This window comes from Brassica napus, unplaced genomic scaffold (assembly GCF_020379485.1).
Source record: "Brassica napus cultivar Da-Ae unplaced genomic scaffold, Da-Ae ScsIHWf_228;HRSCAF=393, whole genome shotgun sequence".
NCBI lineage: Eukaryota > Viridiplantae > Streptophyta > Magnoliopsida > Brassicales > Brassicaceae > Brassica > Brassica napus.
Window position 1 is genome coordinate 137,055 of NW_026015678.1, and position 23,701 is coordinate 160,755.

The 23,701-nt window shown below is 36.3% G+C and overlaps 5 protein-coding genes and 1 pseudogene across 5 annotated transcripts; 4 read left to right on the forward strand and 2 right to left on the reverse strand.

Annotated features, from left to right (window-relative positions):
- The first annotated feature begins 27 nt into the window (after positions 1-27).
- LOC106437213 (MND1-interacting protein 1-like) lies at positions 28-2,328 on the forward strand. Its single transcript, XM_048773198.1, has 3 exons — positions 28-134; positions 278-1,605; positions 1,667-2,328. Exons 2-3 carry the CDS (start codon positions 304-306, stop codon positions 2,159-2,161), a joined length of 1,797 nt encoding a protein of 598 aa, XP_048629155.1. The 5' UTR covers positions 28-134; positions 278-303; the 3' UTR covers positions 2,162-2,328.
- A 942-nt stretch (positions 2,329-3,270) lies between these two features.
- LOC125600511 (EID1-like F-box protein 3) lies at positions 3,271-4,340 on the forward strand. Its single transcript, XM_048773190.1, has one exon. It carries the CDS (start codon positions 3,360-3,362, stop codon positions 4,182-4,184), a length of 825 nt encoding a protein of 274 aa, XP_048629147.1. The 5' UTR covers positions 3,271-3,359; the 3' UTR covers positions 4,185-4,340.
- A 790-nt stretch (positions 4,341-5,130) lies between these two features.
- Positions 5,131-7,901, reverse strand: LOC125600510 (protein phosphatase 2C 29-like). Its single transcript, XM_048773189.1, has 4 exons — positions 6,040-7,901; positions 5,855-5,968; positions 5,508-5,763; positions 5,131-5,429 (listed from the first exon to the last, which is right to left on the reverse strand). The coding sequence occupies exons 1-4, from the start codon at positions 7,768-7,770 to the stop codon at positions 5,302-5,304; spliced, it is 2,229 nt and encodes a 742-aa protein (XP_048629146.1). The 5' UTR covers positions 7,771-7,901; the 3' UTR covers positions 5,131-5,301.
- Positions 7,902-16,680: 8,779 nt separating this feature from the next.
- Positions 16,681-18,336, reverse strand: LOC125600507. Its single transcript, XM_048773185.1, has 7 exons — positions 18,182-18,336; positions 17,961-18,093; positions 17,805-17,884; positions 17,643-17,721; positions 17,470-17,579; positions 17,239-17,303; positions 16,681-16,958 (listed from the first exon to the last, which is right to left on the reverse strand). Exons 1-7 carry the CDS (start codon positions 18,275-18,277, stop codon positions 16,865-16,867), a joined length of 657 nt encoding a protein of 218 aa, XP_048629142.1. The 5' UTR covers positions 18,278-18,336; the 3' UTR covers positions 16,681-16,864.
- Positions 18,337-19,376: 1,040 nt separating this feature from the next.
- Positions 19,377-20,471, forward strand: LOC125600518 (glycine cleavage system H protein 3, mitochondrial-like). The gene is made up of 4 exons (XM_048773201.1): positions 19,377-19,614; positions 19,688-19,776; positions 19,869-20,039; positions 20,130-20,471. Exons 1-4 carry the CDS (start codon positions 19,503-19,505, stop codon positions 20,256-20,258), a joined length of 501 nt encoding a protein of 166 aa, XP_048629158.1. The 5' UTR covers positions 19,377-19,502; the 3' UTR covers positions 20,259-20,471.
- Positions 20,472-20,652: 181 nt separating this feature from the next.
- Positions 20,653-22,022, forward strand: LOC125600517 (annotated as a pseudogene).
- Positions 22,023-23,701: the final 1,679 nt, after the last annotated feature.

The window sequence follows — 23,701 nt, forward strand, 5'->3', positions numbered from 1 at the left end:
TATAATATTAGCCCATACTGTTTACCACTTACACCCACACACACAAAACACCACCAGAATCTGAAACACTTCTGTCTTCTTGTCTGTACCTAAGTTCTGTCGTCTCGGCTGAGAAATACATTCATCGCCGATCAGTAAGTTTCATCTACCTTTGTTCTTTCAATTTTTTATTCTCCACGTCTCCTTTCGTTATCACTATTTTCTCCTGATCCTGGTTTGGTTCACCATTCATCTATCGATTCAATTGATCTTCACTCTTTCAATCTCTTCTCTTCAGATTCTCGTATATAGATATATCATCCGATGGGTTGTACTGTGAGGTCGAAGCACGTCAGACCGAACCGGAAGACCCGATCCACGAAACCCCAATTCGATCCGTCTTGTCTCCTCGACAAGACAGCTCTATCGAGTCTCCTTGATTCCAACCCTAGTGGCAACTTCGAGGACAATGGTTACGGTTACTGCACCGAGGAGCAGCTAGAGGATCTACTCCTGAAACATCTGGAGCATATATACAACGAAGCGGTCTCAAAGCTTGTGTCTTTGGGCTACGACGATGACGTGGCGTTGAGAGCTGTTCTGAGTAATGGGTACTGTTACGGTGGGACGGATGTGTTGAACAACATTCTGGATAACTCATTGGCTCATCTGAGAGGTAGTAGTAATGGGGAGGAGGAGGATGAGGATGGATCAGAGCCTGTGTTCGCTGATCTGAGACAGTTGGTGGAGTACTCGCTTGCTGGTATGGTTTATTTGTTGAAACAAGTTAAGCCGAATCTGAGTAGAGGCGATGCGATGTGTTGTTTGCTTATGAGTGAGCTTCATGTCGGGAAGGCGAGTACGATTGATATACCAACCTCTGGAAAGGTGGATGGTGATGATGGTGCTAGAGAGATTGATTGTCCTAGGAGGTTTAATCTAACGCCGTCGATGAAGTGTTTGCTGAGAGAGAATGTTGCTGCGTTTGCTGCTGGTTATCGTGCTAGTAAGAAGTGTGAGCAGCCGCCACAAGAGAGTGTTAGTTCAGTGCTAGAGAAGTTCCAGGATCTGAATCTTGATGATGACAGCGCGCCGGAGAAGGGAAAGGATGATGGTTTGATAGGACTGCTGCGTCAGGTTCAGGATCTGAAAAGGCAAGTGGAAGAGAGGAGAGAGTGGGCTCAGAAGAAGGCGATGCAAGCTGCGCAGAAGGTGAGTGATGAGCTATCCGAGCTTCAGTCGTTGAGGAGTGTGAGAGATGAGAACTTACGGTTGAAGAAAGGGAAACAAAGTGGGGAGGACTCGACGGTGAAAAGGATATCAGAGATGGAGAGTGATCTTAGAAAAGTGAGCAGTCATGTCGACAAGGCTGGTATGATAGCGAGGAGGCTTGAGAACGAGAATGCAGTGATCCGGGCTGAGATCGAAGCTTCCAAGCTGAGTGAATCAGAGTCGCTGACGGCTTGCATAGAGGCAACGAAGAAGGAGAAGAAACGGTTGAAGAGACTTGTAGCGTGGGAGAAGCAGAAGAAGAAGTTGCAAGAGGAGATTGATGGTGAGAAAAAAAAGATCAAGGCACTCGAGAGGGGTTTAGCACAGATCAAACAGGAGGAAAAAGAATATGAGGTACCAAGAAATGTATTATCTTCTTTTTCTTGGATCATCTTGTTAATATCTATTTTTACAGGAGAAATGGAGGGAGGAGCAGAAAGCAAAGGAGCAGGCGTTGGCTCAAGTGGAAGAAGAACAACGGTCCAAGGAAGCAACTGAAGTTAGAAACAAGAGAAATGTTGAAAGCTTGCGGTTGAAGATTGAAATAGACTTTCAGAGACATAAAGACGATCTCCAGAGACTGGAACAAGAGCTCTCTCGGCTCAACAAGGACTCTTCAACTGACGCAAGCCTCCAGTCAAATAACATCTCCCAGACAAAGGGAGAAGTGGTGTTTAAACTGCTTGAAGAGCTGGAGAGGCTTGATGGGTTGTATGAGAAAGAAGAAAGTTATGACCGGGAATGTTTAATCTGTATGAAAGAAGAGGTTTCGGTTGTGTTTCTCCCTTGTGCTCACCAAGTTGTTTGCGCGAGTTGCAGTGATAGCTTCATGGGTGGTGACAAAGCGACCTGTCCTTGTTGCAGAGCTTCGGTTCAGGAGAGAATCCGTGTCTTTGGAGCGACTTCCTAGTCAAAATATTTCTTTTTGTTCAGATATAATACTTGTCTTTTTTCTATTTTAACTTAAAACTGATGGAGCATCTCTGCTTCATATTGTGGTCTCTTTTAAGTTCAACTATGGCTTGAATGTAAAGCATTTGGTCTTTTACATAAATAAGTCTTTTTGAGTTGTTAAAAGATGTTCCCTGGTTTATGATCTTCCTAGGACTGACAATGTAAGGTAAACAAAATTAAAGCTTCTTTACCCAAACTCTCTAACACATTCCCTTTTAACTAAAAGTTTATATGGTAAGTGTTCCATTTTTAAGAATATCAGAATTTTGAAGCCTCTTATGTTTGAATAATGTACTGTGATACATTACGTGTTTGTATGGTGACTTTGCTTGAAAAACAAACATAACATGGGTTCCAGGAGGAATATGTTCTCTGTATAAGAGCATCTTTATCCCACAAACTCTAATTGGGTTTCTTATTTATTTTATTTATTTTATCTGATTAAAAAAGAAAAGTAAATCTATCATAATGGTCGCCACGTGTCCAAACAGTAAAAAAACCATGAACAAACGTTTCTTATCCTGCGATTTTTGCAACTCGTTTCTTTCTTTTTGTGGTGGCCCACGCTCTACTTTTTGGGTAAAAACCCCCCTAAAACCATGCGATAATGCTGCTCTAAGATTCTTTACATTTGAAAGATTTGTCAGTGAAAAAAGAAGAGAATATTAGTAGTGAACAACAAAACCTTTAAAAAATTTAACCAGACTGGATATTGATTGACTTTGACTGTGTTGTGTCTCTCAATTATGAACTACTTCGTCGTATCTAGTTCGGAGCTGCCACGTTTCTGCGTATCTAACAAAGTCTCCGTATAGAGACATGTGTCTCCTTAGATATTTTCGGCTTTTAGAAAATAACGTTTCGAATCCGCGTTTGCGTCTCAACACGTGGCGCCCCCACCCCCTTTGTTTTCTTCCTTTTTTGTACTACCATATGCCCTGATTCTCTGTTGTCGCAGCGTGCACGCAATCGCAAAGGGACACGCGTCCCCGTAACCAATCTAATCTCGACACATTTAATGGCGGGAGCATCACAGAATCTGTTGTTCAGACAAGAAGCCACGTGTATCACCCTTGAGCACCGTACCAACCGCTATAAATACGTGAGGATCGCGACGCTGCGTGTAATTAAAAAGTTGTTAAAAAAAAAGCTAAATGATTTTTTCTAGAAGGGTAGATTCTCCGTCAGTCCCAATGATGAACTCGTCTCGACCGCTCCGATTCAAGCAACCGAGTCGGTTACCGAGTTTCGGTGAAACGGGGATAGAGAACGAGCAGGTGCTGACTCTCGTCTTCGAGTCAATAAGCTGGGACATCCACACGATATGCGCCGTCTCCTCCGTGAGCCGTAGGTTCTGCGCGATCGCGAGACGCGTTCTGTGGCGTTCGCTCTGCGTTCACCGCGCTCCGGGGATGGCGGCGGCATTGTCCGGATCAGATCCGAGCGGGAGAATCGACGGGGGATGGCAGGCGTTGGCGAAGCTCATGTTCTTCTGCGGCGGCGGCGAGTCGACTCGGTCGCCGGGTCACTTCGCGTCCGAGTCGAGATTCTCGAAGACCTCCGGGAGGTTTTTTCTGCCGAAGAATTGCCGGGGAGATCTCTTGTACGTGAGCGATCCGTGCGAGCATGAGGCGGTGGGTGGCGGCGGAGACGAGCATTTAGGGGTTTTCAGAGGGGTATTTCGGGAATTTATGAGGTCGAAGACGAGACAGTGTCTCGTGAGGAGACAGGCGGAGCTTGAGGAGAAGGTTAGGTGTCCGTATTGCGGAGGGCGCGTGTGGAGTATGAAGGCGGCGCGTTTGGTTCCTAAGAGCGCGGCGAGGCGGTTGGGGTCGCGGGACGGTGGGTTAGAGTTTTACGTTTGCGTTAACGGGCATTTGCACGGTACTTGCTGGCTGATTCCGCTCTCGTCGGATGAAGATGAGAGGGATTTTGATGGTGAAGAAGATGATGATAGTGATGATTTTTTACGGCGGTGAGATCTACTCTAGCGGTGGTCGGCTTTGGAGTCAGATGAAGACACTAGAAGAGAGGAGGTTTCAGTTAGATTGTCTTAGGACTCGAGTTGAAAAATCTCTACACTATTGATTTGTGATGGCTTTGAGAACAATAAAGTTTTTGATATATTGTTGTCATTTTACCACCTCTAATTATTATACTCCCTCCTTTTTCATTTTAAAGAAATTTTTTTGTTCCAAATTATATGTCGTTTTCGATTTTCTATGTAAAATTTATTAATAATTAATGTTGTATGACCAATGATAATATATCTTTTATTTTTTTATTGGTTGAATTGTGGTTACGTAAATAATTAATGATGTTTTTGTTTAGAAAATATAAGAAATTAATAGTTTTATTAATCTACGTGATTAGCTGTAAAACGACTTATATTAAAAAACGGAGGGAGTATGTGTTATTTGGGCCCGGGGATGGAAGCATAGAGCTACAACAATAAGATTTGGTTATATATGTTTTCATCCACTAATCTTTGAAATAAAATCATTCAAAAGTTATTATATATGTGTTATTTGTAGAAGACAACTGAAACTATCAAAGTTTTATCAAAGTACTACTCGCCAACGGATTGTTAATATTTGAAATTTGCATGCAAAAGTTATGCTGTCTTCATTTTCTTAGACCATCTCCAATGTATTTCTCTATTTTTACCTCTAAAATAGAGGAACTCTATAATAGAGGTGGGTTTTACTCCAAAGTATTTATCTAAAATAGAGATCTCTACATATAGAGTAAAAAATAGAGTAATGTTATTTCTTCCTCTATAAATAGAGGAAAATATAGAGATCTCTATTATAGAGAAAGAAATAAAGGTGGATTAGAGCAATTTCACCTCTAAATGCTATTATAAAGGTGAAAATAGCAATGGGTTGGAAATGATCTTATAGAGGCTTCTACTTGCACAAAACATTATAAACCCCATTGATTCCATTAAATAGTACTGATACCAATCATTCTTTACCAATAATATTAATACAAAAAAACATTCCTACATAAACATAAGAAGGAAACAAAAAGAAAAGAGTACTTGGCGAAAACTATAGTAAGTTTTTGCCACCCTTTTGATGCATTTTGAGTTTCTCATAGGTACTTTCCTGATGATTTCCAGATCCTACTTCCTCCAAGTGCTATCACTAATACAGTGCAGTCATCATGATACTTTCTTCGATCTCCTTGCGGAATATCCAATAGCTCATGAAACCCCATTCCTGTTTTTATTAACAAAACATTAATCACCAAACTCCGCAAACCAGTTACTATAAAAGGTACAAAATGTTTTGTTTTACCAGCTTTCTTGGCTGCACGTACTAGAAGTTCCTGTATAACATGTTGAGCAGGATCTCCATCTGGAAACTTCTCCATGGCAAGAGAAACAACTTCCTCGTTGCTCAGGTATTGGTACAACCCATCAGACGACAGAACCATGAACTGATCATTCTCCGTTAGCCGGTAATGACGTAGAGACGGTGTGCATGATATGTATGGATCCGTCCCAATGTACTCATTTCTAAACATTTCCAGTAACGCATCGTTCAGTTTAGGCTGCAACAAAAAATCCACACTTCCTTTGTGAGAATTACGGTAATGATAATAGTTTTTTTTTTGTGATTTAAGAGTTGATATTTAGCCTAACCTGCTTCAAGAACCCTGCTCCAAACGCTCTGGTCACCTTAAGCCGTCCTTTAACTCTGTCGTTTACTATGCAATGCATGTCATCAGGGTGCTCGTTTTTTATTCTCGTTACTTCCTGAGATGTGACAAGAATATTGTAAGTGTATGATCCTAGACAACAAAAGCTTAACAAGGTTTCAGAATTACATCTTCGATGCTCGTGCTGTGATCTGTAGTCAGCTGCAACGCCACCAGTTTCATGTCCTGCGCATATGTTTCGTTGTCATCCACAACCGAAGGCTCTTTGATGTCACTGTCTCTGTCCAAATCACTACATCTTTCTGTCTCCACACCCCCACCCGTTTCTTTAACCTCATGCTGCGCAACGAGAGCTCTACTATCCCCTATGTTCATTATATACACATCATCATCTCTCATCAACGCAACCAGCAAGCAAGAACCCATCAACGCAAGCTCAGGATTCGTGTCAAGAACCTTATCAGTCATTTCTAAAAACGCTTGCTCCGTGGCTTCAAGACCATTCGACATCGCTTTAAGAACCAACTCGTGATCAACCGTACCGACCTTACGTCTCTTCTTCCTCTTCTCAACCGTTTCCTCTACTCTAACGCTATCTACCACCTCAGCTTCGCTTGAAACTCCTTGTTTAGACAAACCACGCTTCAACTTCGACAAGAACAGCCACCTCTTACTTCCGACAGAGACAGCATTGCCTCCGGTAATAACATCGTCAACCGAGAACGCAAACCTATCGGAGCCTGAAAGATCCAACCCGTCTTCCGCTTGTGCCTCCGCGAGAAGCTCCCATAAACGTTTCCTCTCCTTCACTTCCACCACCTCTGATGGACTCTTGCTCGAACTTGCTAACTCTGTTGTACTACTATCTAACCTATTATCACCTTCCTCTTCTTCCTCAAGTTCCCAGAACAAGCCTTGTAACTCACTATGAACCGCACGGTAAAGATTCGCCATGAGAAACTCCGGCGCGTCGGGGCCGTTAAACCCGTCGTAGATTCCGGCGAAGAGCCACCCTTGCTTCTCAAAAACAGCTAACTGCACTCTGTCCTCTCCCGCCTTCCCCAGCGCCCACTGTAACTCGTTCTCACCGGCGGAAGCTGCCTCCGCCGCCGCTTCGCCGCCGTCGGGACTCACGGTGTTCTCCTTTTTAGCACCGACGACGAAGTTCGACACGGGGAGAACCCACGGCCGCTGCTTCCTCTCCCCGAAAATCGGATGCCACGAGAGACTCTTCTTCTTCCTCCTCTTCCGCCTCTTCTTCGAGTAAACGCCGCCGAGCGGCGCCGAGAAGTGCACGCCGGCGGAGTTAGATCTCGAAATCTCTCCGGCGGGGTCCAGCGGTCCGGAAGTCGCGCCTCTCTCGATCGGACCGGACATGAACAAACCGTTACGCTCGACGGGACCGGAGCGGTCCGGTCCCAACGGCACGGGCTGAAGCGGGAGAGCGCTAAACGACGACGTTCCTTCGAAGCCGTTAGCGTTCACGACAGAGCTCCTTAGGCTGCCGCCGAAAGTGCTCACAGTGGCATCGTCGTAAATATCGTCGAGCTGGAGGACAGTTTTGGAATTTGACGTGTTGGCGCTAACCGAAGCTCCGGAGATAGATCTGAACCCGGTGTGGAGCTGGTCCGATGACGCGGAGCCTCGGATCCGACCGGGAGATAACCGGAACGAACCGGTGGGAGAGGTGAACCGATCCGAAGGGAAGGGAGATAGGAAGCGGTTAGAGGAAGGGACGTAGCAGTAAGAGTGGCCTAGAGTCTCATCCAACGGCTCAGAGAGAGTGTTGAGACGATCGGAATGAGTTTGATTTTGAGCTGATGGTGGGGAGTGTTGGCGCCGGCGGCTGCGGTGACCTTGGTTGAAGCAAGGTAAGACGGAGGAGAATCCACCTCCCATCACATTTGATGGCCGAGAAAATAAGATTTTCCGATAGCAAAAATTTAATAATTTTCTCGGCGATTTTGAAATTGTGAGCTGAGAAGAAAAATATTAAGACAGAGAGAGAGAGAGAGAGACTTTTGTCGTGTTTCTTTGGGATTTAAATATGTTTTCTTTTTAAGTCTTTAGTGGTTTTGAATTAAGGGAAACATTGACTCTTTTTTCGCTTTTTCTTGGCTCGATTACGTAAGTACCATCAACATTCTCTTTCATTTACAAGTTCACCCTTGAAATGTTCTAAAACCCTCTTTTATAAGATTTTGACCAGAATAATTAATTTAAAGTAGAAAAATTCAGTTTGTTCGAATGTATAATTGCAAATTAGTGATATTCGGACATGAGAAATACCAAAAAGGAATAACATTAGCGCAGTTGTAGTTGACTAGTTGTTGACTTTCTTCCTTTTATCAGGAGTATAAATGGTAATTCCAGAGTGGAAATTATTTTGACTTTGTTTTCACTTATCAACTTGCTATAGTTAGGATAACTCGATGTGGTCACGATAGTAAGATTTTTTTAGCTCACCAGACGTCGCGTTAATGAAGTTCTAAACTTGGAATTATTACTTGGAGCTACATATATGTGTAGCAAACAGTTTTGAACTAAACATAATCTGAGGAAAGTATTAACTTCCTCTGGAAAAATAAAAGAAAAAGGAAAAAGGTCAAAATAGTAAACCTAGGCTCGGGACCTCTGGTTTAAAGGATTCTTATATTAGGAAAGCCTTTTGTCATTTGCTTTGTTCGCGCTCATCGGTCTCCGGGACAATGAGAATTCGCATTTATACCCTTTGGTTTTCTCTTTTAAGTCCACAAAATAGATTATAAGATAAGTTTTTAACAGAAAAAGAAAAATTATAAGATAAGTTACCAGTTAAAATATAATTGGCCAAATTAATACTGGTGTGGGGTTTTACTAAAATATACACAAATTGATACAATGGACTGAAAATATTTCAAGTAGAAATCTGATAAATAATTTGGGATTATAACTAAAGAAGAAAACATTGCCTCTTTAGATACTTAATTACCCAACTTCAGAGAAATTAAGAATAATTAATCAACTTAATCATCATATAAGCAACATGAAAATATAACATCGTTGAAAATTACAAAGTTTAAAGTATAACATTCTTTAGTACATGTTGACAAAAAAATAACATTCTTTAGTACATAAACAAAGCGCTTGTTTCAACCATATATTTATCTGTTCATGAGAACTTTACTATTCATTCACATTACAACAATATATTCCCTTCCATTCAAACTTTTTTATTCGATATATTCCTTTCATTTTTCATACTTTTCGTGCTTATTTTCACATTTTTCATACTTTTTCTTTCACATTCAGTTCGTTGGATTCAAACTGTTCACACAAATTCTGTCTTCTAAGAAAAACTTAAACAATTCAACTAACATCTTACCAGTTCAGCCAATTTTTTTTGCCATTTACTACTTTCTCAATAAGTAACGCATATGAGTATATTTGCTTTTTGTGTCAATTGTCAGACACAATTCAGTATTGCGTCCGTTACCAAATTACCATACGTTGGAAAATTATGTGACTAGTGTTGCAATTAGAATCAACAAATAAACAACACGAACTTAACCGTTACAAATGCAGTATAAGTGGGTTAAGTGACAGTTAAAGTCAGTGTCAGTTTGATTTCTGTGAGATAATAGTTATACTCTAGAGCTACTGACATCTGTTTTCTACTAAAAACTATTGTTTGAAAAAATATATAGTTATTTTACACATTTTCAAAATTAATATTAATATCACTTCTCTAAATATATTGTATATCATTAAATGGTAAATCATTATACATCTCGTTTTCACGTTTTAAACATACACTACATGCTGCTAATATTTAGGCCCTACTAATAATAACTACGTTTGCAAATAATAAAAATGTGTTATTTTAACAGCTTTCCCATAAATTAAGACCGATCCATATCAAAGTACAAGTTTAACTGAATGGAGCTGTATTTCACAGGTTTCACTATTCTTGGCTAAATTTCAAAGAATCCTTCATTGTTGTTTTCACTAATAAGTATAAAATGGAATTTGATAAAGTTAAATTATTCTGGTTTTGTCATCGGTGACTATGTCATTTGATTAGGAAAAACTATTCTTCTTTTGTCATCGATGATAGCGTTATATCTTGGTATTAGAGGCCTTCCGGCGCTGCGCGCCGGGTTCGTATATCTTGATGTGTGAAAGTGTTGGATATGTTGTGTGCCACAAATGATGATATGGTTGTATGCTTAATAGTGAAGTTGCTGTCCCATTTTATTTGTTTTTGGTTTATAATAAACTTTAATGTAGGGATGAATACAATAGAGTGTATTTATTTTTTAAAAGCCATTTTTGCCTAAATAAAGTTTGAAGAAACCAAACTGAAAGAAAATGAACAACAAAACAATTTATCTATGATGTACGTATTGTACAAATTTCTCCACTCTTAAAAAGTAGTAGCAATCCTTGTATTGATGATTATTGTTTTGAAGGTCAGAGCTTCTAGGGGGTTTGAGTCTGGCCATATTGTGTAGGTACGTGTCCTCTGGATCAATACGATAAACACTAAGCGTTTATTTTTATTTTTCTCCAGCTACGTTCAGAAGTCGAAAGTGTGTGTTCCCAGTCAAATGTATCAAGCACCCTTTTCCCCTCTTTGATTTTCCCTGTGCACAACATCAATATAGCACAAAGGTACGTGCCTTTGTCATATTTTCCTTTGGCCGAGCGGCATAGGTGTCTGAGGCCTTTGACTCGCCGTTTACGGAAGAAAAACTGATTGATCCCCTCAATATAGTGTGCCTCCGGATTGTTGTGTTCTAAGCACGACCTCATTAAGTACGTGTGTTGTTCCACCATCCGGAGTGGTTCAGATGCAAAATACTTTAGGCTTAGGTTGCAGAAATAGGATGCAGGTTCTGCGTCCGAACTGTCTCCATCTGATGTATCGTCGCTTTGTTTGATCTCCGGCTCGGATTCCAAAGTAATGGAAACGTCCTTAGAACCTTGTTGAGATGAAGAATGACGGAGATCTGGAGAGTTGAGACCTATCATCATCTCAAAGAACTCGGTCATCAAAAAGAAGTGGTAACATTCTGAGCATGCTGTGTTGATCTCTGGAGGATGGCACTGATGATCTGGCTTCATCTTGGTAAAGGATGTTACGTAGATATCCTTCACGTTGCGGTCCAGGCGGTCCAGAGAGAGCGGGAATTCTTTGATGCAGTTTTCCACTGCTTTAATACCCTTCTCATCGGTCAATTTGTTGATGATTCTTACTCCTTTCTCAGTTTGGCCGATGGCCATGAGGAGAACTCCATAAACGTACCTTCCTTGGAGGTGACCAGCCTTTGATGCTATGCGGAGGTGATGCATACCCAAGAATTGATTTCGAGAGTCAGAAGTACTGGAGCACACATGTAAGGAAGGTACATTAAATGCCACACATGATAACAAAACAAAGTAGTCAACCTGAAGCATACATGTCACAAAGTTAGCATCAACGTTATTGGCGCTGAAGCAGCTGTCCATCAACGATCTGTATCTCTTTGCTAGGGCTGGTTTCTTGACCAATGGCGAGAGGTTGAGAACCTTAGCAATAAAGCGATTGTCAAAACGAAAGTAGAGGCTTTTGGACGCGACGATCGCATTGAAGTAGTCCAATGCAGAGCTAGCCCCCACCTTAGAAACAATGACCATGCGCAGGTCTTCTGGCATGGTGTCAAGAGTCTGCTTCTTTGCTCTTTTCTGATCCATGGGACTGGTGTGAGATTTGTGAGTTGTGTTTGTATGGGAAGATGTTTCGGTAAGGTGCTTGGTTCACACGTCTATTTATGAAGGAACTAAGAGCAGCGGTGACTGTTTAGTTTTTACTGTGTTAGTGGAAGGTAACGCATGTTGCTGTAATTATTCGACATTAATGTCTATTATGTTGATTGGTAAAGCTTTTGTGTGAACGTTTTATGTAATCTGAAGGGGCTGATTACAACAGGCTATTTTTCCAATTCTGTGAACACTCCTAACTCTAGTTTATGAGCTTAGTTTTTTTTAAAGTATATTCCAAGCCAGTTTGAGTACTTAATTAATGTAATTAACAATTTATAAGTCTACATGAGATATAGTTTTTCACCGTAAACTAAATGTTATATCGTGTTTAAAAAAAAAATTGCATATTGAAGGCTGCTTGAATTATAAAGGAAATGGCTAAGCAGAGAATATATTGACTTCTCATTAAGAGAAATGAAAGTTTGTATAACGTTTTTATAGTCCATCAATTTTTATTATGTTGTATGAAAAAGAAAAAAACGATCAACTCTTATATTTCATCTTATTTTATTGTTTTTCTTTAAAGTCTTTTTTTAATTATTTGTTGGTATGCTTTCATTGAGTGGGAAGATTCTGTAGTTTCTGTGACTTAGAATAAAGAAAAGTAAGAGACGATTTTTAATTTTGTCATCTTCTGCATAAATATGTTTTCCAATATAATTTGTTGTTGGGTCGAGTGTTATGGATAACCCCCTTAATCCACTATATATTATGTTTCTCAATAATATGATCCACCGAAAAAGAGAACATATATATAAACCGAAACCGTATTTATAATAAACATCCTTAAATATTTGGGCCAGTATCTCAACCAATTTAAGCCCAGCTCAGTCGTCCGGCAAGAAACAAAACCAGAAAGAAAGAAAAACAGAACGATCCAGGTGCCGCCACGTGTCGCAAAAAGCCCCCTTCTACATGGTGACGTGGCTCTTTAAGGAGAGAGACAAGCCAACTTTATTGTATAAGATGTGGACTTAGAATCCTAAGCTTTGTCATTTAATTTAATAATACGCAAATACAACAAAACAAAAAATTCATTATTCCTATATTTATTTGACATTTTTCTATTGATCTCACGACAAAATTAACATAAAACGGTTTTATGCTACATTTTTTTGTTTTCTTGAAATCTTATATATTAAAACAGAAGTCACAACCTTAATTCATGTGTGATTTTTTAAAAAAATGGACCTAATGGACATATTCATAGAAATTCATACTATATTTTAATTCAGACTAATAATAAATATAATTTTTAAAATATTTTGATCATAGTATCTTTTGATATCTTTTCATTTTAAATATAAATATATTTAATTTAAAATTCTAACAAATCTGTTTAAAAAGATTTTTAAAAGATCTTCATTTTCGAAATTATATTTAAATATTTTCACTAATTTCAAAATTAGTTTAAAATATTATTATACATTAATATATTCAGTTATATAAAATGAAAAATAAAAAATCTATAATATTTTAGTTATTATATAATCATAATCAATCATATTAAATTAAAATTATTATATTGAGCTAAATATAATAAAATTGTATTAAATTTATATATTTATATATTTTATTTTTGTAATTATAAAATATTATGTTCAAAAATAAAATCTAATATGTTGGTAAGATGGGTTAACATTATCAAACTATATAATACATGTATAAAAATTAACATGTATTTCTTTAAAGTTAATAATATAAAATCTTTGTAACTACTTTAATCATAATATATTTTCATTTTAAATATAATATATATTTATATATTATATTTTAAAAATTCTAATAAATCTGTGTAATATTTAAACAATAACTTAATGTATTTTAAGTTATCGTTTAGAAATGAAAATAAATAAATTATAACCTATTTTGTCTATTTTTATAGTCATGATCATGTTAAAATATAATTATTATACTAAAATAAGTATGATAAAATTATATTCAATTGATAAATTTGTAAATTTTATTTTCATAAATATAAAATATTTATATAAAATATAATATGATGATAGAACGACTTAAAATTAACAAACTATATAATACATGTCTAAAAATTAACATATCTTACACTTTTATATATATAATAATAAATTATCTAAAATGAATAAGCATAAAAATATTGGTAAAAAGAAATCCAGTTTTGAAATACGGGTCAGAATTTAGCATAAATTAAATACAAAATATTTTTTAAATATATTTTCTCATGAATATATTAATTTGCTTAATAACTAAATGCAAATACAATAAGATAAATATATAATAAGAAGTGGCAAATACATAAGGTTTAAACAACTAATTAATTATAACATGTAAATTATAAAATTATTGTATTTGAAATAGTTATATAAATATTTAAGTATATGATTAACATTAAAAATATATACCACTTATGTTCTAAAACAATAATTTATGTATAGAAAAGTGAAAACAAACACCCGTGCGGTTGCACGGGTCAAAATCTAGTTTGTTAATTACAACACAAACTAAAATAAGTAGGTGGTAATTAATATACATCAATGTTTAAAATAATAAGTAGGTGGTATTCTCTGTAATTTCGCATAACAATTAGTTTGTTGCATGCGAAATATAACGAAGCAAGCTTGAAAGCTTGGTGTTATTTTGAAGAAATCATGCATGCAAGTTAAGTTAATCCAATAACAGACCACTTCAGAGAAATTTGACAATTCGTTATGGCATGATCAGATTATTAGAATCGCTCGCAGATATCACATCTAGCATGCCCAAAATACATACCTTGTTTATCTTAATACCTCCGATTCAGTTTCTAGTGTCAATAAATTTAAGGAAACGCTTTGACATTTTGTGGCTTGTTTTATTTTGCTCCTAGACTCTACGGTTGTTGGCTTGGGTGATCTCGATTGTATTTGCTCTGGTTTTGAGATTAGCTATCTTGAATCTTGATACAATCAGTTTGTCTTGGTTTGTTGACGTCTACGTTCAAAGGATTTGTGGTAGTTTGTGTCGTGCCTTTTTCGTGGTGTGCGTTAGGTTTCGGGTGTATATAAAAAAACGGAAGGAGTGTGATTTTTTTTTTCAATCCCTCTGTTAAATGCAGTTTGAGATTTATAACCTTTACTATTGGATTCTATTGCTGTGAAGGTATTTTGTTAATTAATGCAAAATTTTGATAAAAAACAATCACTAATCACATTAATAGCACTGATTAATACTCCCTCCGTTCCTAAATGATCCATGTTTTAGAAAAATATTTTGTTTCTAAAAGATCTATATTTTACATTTTCAATGTATGTAATAATGGCAAATTGTAAATTTCAAAAACATTAATTGTGTTTACTGAATTTTGATTGGTTAAAAATCATAGGAAATAGCTAAACACAGAAAATCATACATTTATTATCAAAATTTTAAGTGTTTTCTTAATAAGTGTGAAAATTCTAAAACATAGATTATTTAGGAATAGAGGGAGTAGTTATGAGCATTTATGGATTGATTGAAATCCATATTTGCATTTATTTAAAAAGTTACTACTAACATTTACGGTTTATGTCGTATTGAATTTGAAGTAAAAAAACAAATTAAATGAAAATGCACTTATAACAATTAATCATAAATCATGTATGAGGTGGTGTAAATAAAACATGTAAATCAAATTCATAATCAAATTCATATATGCATGGCAATATATCTTCTCATTTAAATAATCATGACATGTATCACACTGCACGGAAAAGTGCATGTTTTCATACTAAAAATCAGTTTTCGTATATTCACGTCAGGTTATGATTATGGTCAGTCTCTATAGTTTTTTTAATTAGATGAAAACTAGTCGTAATAATGGCTGACTTAATTACAATTAGGCAGCGTAGGGCCCACGGAGAGGAAGATAAAAGAACAATAGTCAACTAGGTGTTGACAAGTGGAACCCACCTCGTAGACTCCTTCGCCGAAACGACGTCATACTTGTCGGATTCCCTTCCCCGCTACGACTTCTTGTCTTATCCCCTTTCATTTAAAATAATTTTGGCCTATTACTTTAAACACTTCTTTTTTGTTCATCAAGATTTTCAGACTTTTGTTGATAAAAAAAAGGTTACAGATATTCAAATTTATTTGATTAAGAGTTCATTAATGCTTCTACACCATCAGATCTGAATTTCGAATACAGGTCTGAGTTTCGAATACCAGTAAAGGTGAATTATGCAGATTTATGGAAAAAAACATATAGGAGATCTTCGGCATGGCGTAAAAAGTACCGTCAGACATGAATCTCATAAGATGGCTCATGATGATGCAGTTAGACGTGAATCCTCATAAGGCAGGTAGAATTATCGGCTATAAAATCGTCTTGTAATATTTCTCATAATTTGTAATATTCAAAATTATCCATCATTTAGAGCATTATTGAAGTTTAAAACAACTTATCATCTTTCACGAGTTAATATTAATAAAAATATAACTTATACTAAATGTAGAAAAAATATTTTGTAGATAACCGAGAAGTTTGACCTTTTCCCTAAAACGTGCCGTCAAGGATTGGCAAAGTCACTCCAACTACCACTCACAGTTCACATGTCACAGCTAAGAAAGCCTTTTATAAAATACAAAAGTTTTTATTATCCATGAAAACGCAATTTCAAAGATAATTTTACCACGAAAATACCATGTGTTTAGGTTTAATTTTTCTTCAACAAATCTGTAAAAGCAAAAGTGATTTTGAATTTAAAACAGAAATGCGTCTACTTTAGATGTATGTACTTCAAAGCATGACTTTTTGTGTAATATTAATAATGTAATCCTAATTCAATACTTCATAGACTTTTGAGATAATTTGTGTTTCTTTAATTTGCAAGGCATGGAAAAAAAGGAAATAAATTGGCAAAGGTGAAAAGCGTCAAGCCAACTGAATCACTAGATAGACAGATTTGGTTACTGGATTTATTCACACCTAAGAATCATCAAGTTTGATGGGACCTAAGTTGACCTAGAGCTTATTTTCCCACACATAATAATCATAATATGACAGAAAGTATGATATCATACATATTTTAAAAATATATAATGTTGCAATATCAAAATTAGATCTCATGTACAAGTACTGTCATGCTTTGTGTTGTCTCAATCTGATGGGACAAAAACATCTGATCTTTTTCTTTTGGTTGCATACTGGCTATTAAGTTCTGTTCCACCGTTGATGTTAATCTTAGTCATGCCAATGTGCAATCTTGCATCATATATGGCCTGCTCGTATGTCACGGTCTATACGCTCTGCATTATATGTACCTGGAAGCTCTCTAAAGTCCTCGTTGAATATGGAATATGCACTGCCAAAGAAAGACACCCAACTTATTCAGTTCCTTGTAATCCAAAGAGAAGATATTTACACAACTCGAAAGTCAATATACGAGGATTCCACTTTCCAGCTAATTAGACTACTTGAAGAATCATATGCTTCCAGAATCCTAAGCTTTTGTTATTCCCTATGTCTAATAAGTTACCAAGGATATTTACGAAGTCAAAGTGTGCATATTTCCTTAAATCAAGTGTGCGTTGTTATCTCAAGAAGATCAACGGAGGCTGAAGTTTCTTTAGATATGTATATACCTGACATCACCGGGTTGTCGTTTACCAAGGTTGAGTAAGATGATTGAGAAGCCAGTCCCTAGTAACTGAAACCCATGATAACGAAGAAACCACACAAACAAAATAGAACATGTGAGCCAAGTGATCACAGTATATAATATCTATGTACACAAGAAGATGCATATCCAATGGCATTGCAAAAACAAGAGTCCTTATTCAAGAATCCAGACACTGAAGATGAAGAGGACTTACAAAGATAGGGCCTAGTTCCCAACGATGGGCAATAGGAGCCAAGATAAACCACAAGGTGATAATAGCCCACATCTTTAGACTTAAAGAGAAGAGTCCCATCAGAATGATATCTAGAACATCACAAACAAGTGAATTAGTGTTTCAAACATTCTTGGAAAGATTAAAGAACTAACCGGGAAGCTTCAGCTTGTTGCGAAGAAAGTAGTAAAGCTTCCTCTTCCCCCTGCTTGCTGATGGTGGGAGCTTAAACTTCTGCATTGCCAAAAACAGATTACAAAAAAGAACAGAAACTAATAAAAAAAAGAAACATTCTTTCAAGAGTTAAAACACCAGACCAATTCCTCGTCATCATCATCATCATCATATGTCTCAACTCCAACTGGTCTTTTTGGAATGACAGCAACGGTCAACGAATCTACACAACAAAACCCAAATGCATAATCAAAAGACCCATTCAAAAGAGACACACGAAAGTCTCAACCTTTATGTACCTTCGTCCTTGAGCGTGACGTATACATCCTCTCCATCTTCCTCGTCTTGCAATGCCTTCCCACGGAGAATCATCCTCAAATTCGCCACTGGAAACCGACCCTTTTCCGCAATCGCGTTCCTCAAATCACGAACCTAAGAATCAGCCAATGATCAATCAATCAATCCACTTCGTTACACACAGTATAGCGAGATACAGAGGAAGAATGAGAAAGTTCCATACTTTGATACGAGACGCCACTCGAATTCGAGAGGGACGAGATGGGCCGATGGTTTTGTGGGTGATCTCCACGGTGGTGCCATCGTCGCTGCTGCTCATTTTTTCGAGAAATTGATGGTTAGGGTTTCCAATGGGGATTGATTGGAGTTATTTCTCCGACGGTAGAATCCGATTTGAGTTTATTTATTTATTTCTATTTGCATATCTGCCTGGTATTTTTAATTAATTATACTTTAACCCCGAAGTGTTTCAGAGAGTTCACGTTGGGAGTTGTAACCTTAAAACTCAAACACCAAACCCATTATAAAATGTTTCATTTGATGGGTTGGTATTCTGTATCACTGTCACCACAGACACTTATTTGGTCTGTCCTTTTGTATTTGTTGAACACTCACTTATTTGGTCTGTCCTTTTGTATTTTGTTGAACACCCAACTTCCATGAAACTCAGCACTTGAGGAGATGTCAAAGAATCTCGTGTGATTCTTCTGATCAACAATCTTTCCCATTTTCCCTGACGCCATCTCATCAGGGCATTACAATTATTTGGGAGTGGAACCATTAGAACGAAGGTAAATGGAAAAGAGATTGCTCAAAAGAAGAATCAAGATTCTAATCGCTTTTGTCTACTCATGGATTTTTTCAGACAATGAGAGAAAAGAACGAGTGATAGATAGACCTTTAAATAGAGTTTTGCGCTGTTGAGAACGCGGTTTTAGTAGAGAGTTATGGGACAGTGGCCATCACCTAACCTAACCTATTGTTCTAAAACGACACAACTGTTTTGGCTTTAAAGATCTTTTGACAATGATGACTAAACTTTAAAGATACTAACTAGATTATGTAGGAAACAGCATTGTGGTAGAATGAAAATCTCGAACCGGTTGGATTGAGATAACCGGGAATACTGAACTTCAGTGAAAACAATCTAATGATCACAAAATGATGTATGTGCATAAGAAAAACTACATTCCGTTCTAACGAACACCACATGATTTATAAGACAAGAAAGTTAGATGTGGTCATTTTAATTTCACCTAGTACGTAGGAATTAGCCACTTGTAAAAAGAACCATAATTTTTGTAAGAGCCCCAAACTTGAAAAAAGAATTTTTAAAAGTAGTTGCAAGAGCTTCTGAGTAGTAGAGAAGGTTTGGGTCACACTTTTAATACACACCATAGGCATAGGATGAGGCCTTCAATTTATGCCTTACATGTCATTGATAGAACACAACAAGAAAACAGAAAGAATATCTTTAAAATCTCCTATTTGTTTGGAGAAGACAAAACACAGAGCAAGAAAGAAGCAAAGAAACAAAAACAAAAATGGCACTGAGAATGTGGGCTTCTTCTACAGCAAGCGCTCTCAAGCTTTCTTCTTCTGTCTCCAAGTCTCAGCTCACTCCTGCTTTCTCCATCTCTAGATGCTTCTCTTCAGGTGATTGTGATTATGTATATAGTTGTGTGTTACATAGCTTCTGTCATAAGTTGTTGATAGGTTTCTCTTTTAGTGCTGGAGGGATTGAAGTATGCAAATTCACATGAGTGGGTTAAACATGAAGGCTCTGTTGCCACTATTGGTATTACTGACCATGCTCAGGTAACATAGGAACTTAAAAGAGTTTATCTCTTTGGGGAATGATGTAAAGATGATTTGGCTGAAAAGAGGAGAAATAACAATAAATGTTGCAGGACCATTTAGGAGAAGTGGTGTTTGTAGAACTGCCAGAGGAAAATGGTTCAGTGAGCAAAGAGAAAAGCTTTGGAGCAGTGGAGAGTGTGAAAGCGACAAGTGAGATCTTATCTCCCATCTCAGGTGAAGTCATTGAGGTTAACAAGAAGCTCTCAGAAGCACCAGGCTTGGTACGATTTAAAACGAAAGAAAGTAGTAAGTTACGTCTCAGTTGATGACAACATGTAAAGCAAACTAATTACCATTTGTGTTTTGTGTAGATTAACTCAAGCCCCTATGAAGATGGATGGATGATCAAAGTGAAGCCTAGCAACCCCTCAGAGTTAGAATCTTTGATGGGTTCAAAGGAATACACCAAGTTCTGCGAGGAGGAAGACGCTGCTCATTAATTAGGAGGGTTTATCTCTACTTCTATGTTCCAAATTTCCTTAAAAAAAATCATTAAAAGTATATCAGTTCTCATGCATATTTTCATAACCAACACACCAATGAATGTATGGTTCGTTGGTTTTTAATATCACAAACATATTTTATACACCATAGTCTATGATTCTTTTTGTTAACATATATAAGAGACTTAATTTGTTCGAAACAACAAACGTTGTCATTTGTCACGCCAACATATTACTTTTCTTAAACGTCATTTTATTCTCAAAAAAGTGATTAGTTTCACGTACTCTTTTTGACCAACATCTTATATTATTTTTATATCCTACCAGGCAAGTTAGGTCTTTATTGGTTGTATCTACCTTGACATTAGTTGACAATACTGTAACTTCCAAATTGGTAAAAGTTGGCATGAAAATGCATGTAACGACACAAGGTAACATATTAAAGAAAAGTAAAACACTAAGCACACATATATGCACACACACGTACAGAGAAACACATTACACAGGACATAACTTTCCAATGGAGATGAAGCTATGGGTCTCTTTAATCGTGGTATCTGCCATTACGACCACAGCTTTGGGGGACTTTGGAGGAGCATTAGTGAAAGGTTTCTACAAAGAGAGTTGCCCATTAGCAGAAGAAATCGTCAAGCACAACGTTGAGGTTGCTGTTCTCAAAGATCCTCGCATGGCCGCTTCTCTTCTCCGTCTTCAGTTCCACGACTGCTTTGTCTTGGTTAGACATCACTCTCTGATTTTAACCTACTTTAATAATAATCAAAGGTGTATAAGAAGGCTAAAATTGGTTTATCATGTCGTATGATTGATTTATTTTAGGGTTGTGATGCGTCTGTGCTCTTGGATACACATGGAGATATATTGAGTGAGAAACAAGCAACTCCAAACGTGAACTCTTTGCGTGGGTTTGAAGTTATCGATTACATAAAGTACCTCCTTGAAGAAGCTTGTCCTTTAAACCGTCTCTTGTTCCGACATCATCACCATGGCAGCTCGTGACTCCGTCTTCCTGGTACTATTCCCCATTACTCTTCCTCACTGGTGTTTCTGATAAATAGAAAACCTAACGGTCAAACCCTAAAACGAAAACGAAAATGATTGGTGTATTTTTAGAGAGGTGGACCATGGTGGGAAGTTTACTTAGGGAGAAGAGACTCCATCAAGGCCAGCTTCGCCGGCGCAAACCAATACATCCCCGCACCAAACACTTCTCTCGAAGGCCTCATCATAAACTTCAAGCAACAAGGTCTGGACATTCAAGACCTCATAGCTCTTTCAGGCGCTCATACGATAGGTAACGCGAGATGCGTGAGCTTCAAGCAACGCATTAATCAACCAAACATGTTGCAAACATTCTACGTCGATGAATTCAAAAGACACAGCACGTTCAGGCGAATCCTACGGTCACAGTGCAAAGACTCTAGCCGAGACAACGAACTGTCACCGTTGGATATACAGACTCCTGCTTACTTTGATAACCATTATTACATCAATCTTTTGAAGGGAAGAGGGTTGTTGATTTCGGATAACGTTTTGGTTAGTGAAGATCATGAAGGAGAGGTATTCAGGAAGGTTTGGGAATATGCGGTGAATCAAGAGCTCTTCTTTCTGGATTTTGTGGAATCTATGTTGAAAATGGCTAATATCAATGTTCTTACTGGTATTGAAGGAGAGATTAGGGAGAGTTGTAGATTTGTTAATATTTGAATAAAAGGACTAAACAATCCAATTGATATTGGAACTCATGTGGCCTTGCATATTTTACAAATTTGCCAAGATTATTTGGTTAACGGATTTTTCATTGATCAAAGGATCCTTAAACGAACAACATAGAAGTTCATGTGGACATGCTCAAGTGGCAATATTATTTTCTAGTTACATTTATGGCATTATTTCACCTAATCAATCCATTTTTTCAGCAACTCTACTACTCAATTCAAAATTTTAGTCTCCACTCAAAGAATTTAAAAGGGGAAAGTAGCATGAAAAAACCATGAATTTGACAAAAAATTGCACTTTAAACCTTGAAATTCAACTATTAACACTTTAAGCAATGAAACTTGTTTCAATATATACTCCCTCTGTTTTTTAAAGATGGATGTTCTAGGAAAATATTTTGTTTCTAAAAGATGTATTTTCATGTTTTCAAAGCATATTTTGTCAATTAATAATGAAAAATTGTGTGTTTCAAAAATATTAATTACATTTCTTTTAATCCTATTGGTTTAAAAATATAGGAAATATAAAGTTACAAAAACTATGCATTAATAACTAAGTTTTAATATGGTTTCTTAATAAGTGTGAAAATCCTAGAACATTCATCTTTAAAAACAGAGGGAGTATTAAACTTCAAAATTAACTTTCTTTGTTTCACACGTCAAAACTGTGACCAGTTACTACTCATTACTCCTTCTGTTTCAAATAACTTGTCATTCTAAAATAAAATTTTTGTTTTAAAATAAGTGTCATTTTCGGTTTTCAATACAAAATTATTGAAAATATTTCTACTATATATTTTTTACCAATTGATATATGGTTAGGTGTATTGGTAAAAGTGCTTCTACTTTGAAAATATGTAAAATTAAATGTTTTTTAATCTATGTGCATAAATTTAAAACGACAAATAATTTGAAACGGAAGGAGTACCGGGTAAAATCGGTGACATGACAGTTTACTTAAAAAAAATATATATTTTTTAATTAATATAAATTCTAAAAAATGATAAAAATTCAGGAAAATCAAGAAAAATAAAATTTAAATATTTAAATATTCAAAATAATAATAAAAAAAATATAATTTCAAAAATCTAACTAAAATAAGAATAAATTTTGAAAACCGATTAAAATTAAAAATAAAATTATAAATTGTAGAAATCTATAAATAAACATAAAATGGGAAATTTACAAAAAAATCAGGAAAACAAAATAAAAAAAATGTACTTGAGCTCAATCCTCTTTTGCAAAACTGGCAAAAAAAGTTCACAAAATTTTACATTTTAAATGCTTTGTTGAGTCTAAATCTCTAAGCTCCAAAATGTTCATATGCTACCTAAAAGCCAAATAGGTTTGGGTTTTCATTTTAATTTTTGCTTTTTTTTTTATTAAAATAATTGTTTTCTACATTTTTATAAATTTCCTATTTTACTAATTTTCATTGATTTTTACAGTTAATTAATCTTATTTTTGAATTTCTAGAATTGTTATTTAATTTTTTAATTTTATTATTATTTATTAAAAATTTTAATTTTATTTATATTGATTTTCCTGAATATGTACCAATTTTTACAATTTATACTGAGTTTTATTTTTATCTAATTATTTTATTTGTTAATTAAATTAATTAAAATATTTATTTTATTTTTAAGTTCGATGTTTAATATGTTAATAAAACAAATTTCATTATTTGAAATGTTAACAGTTGAA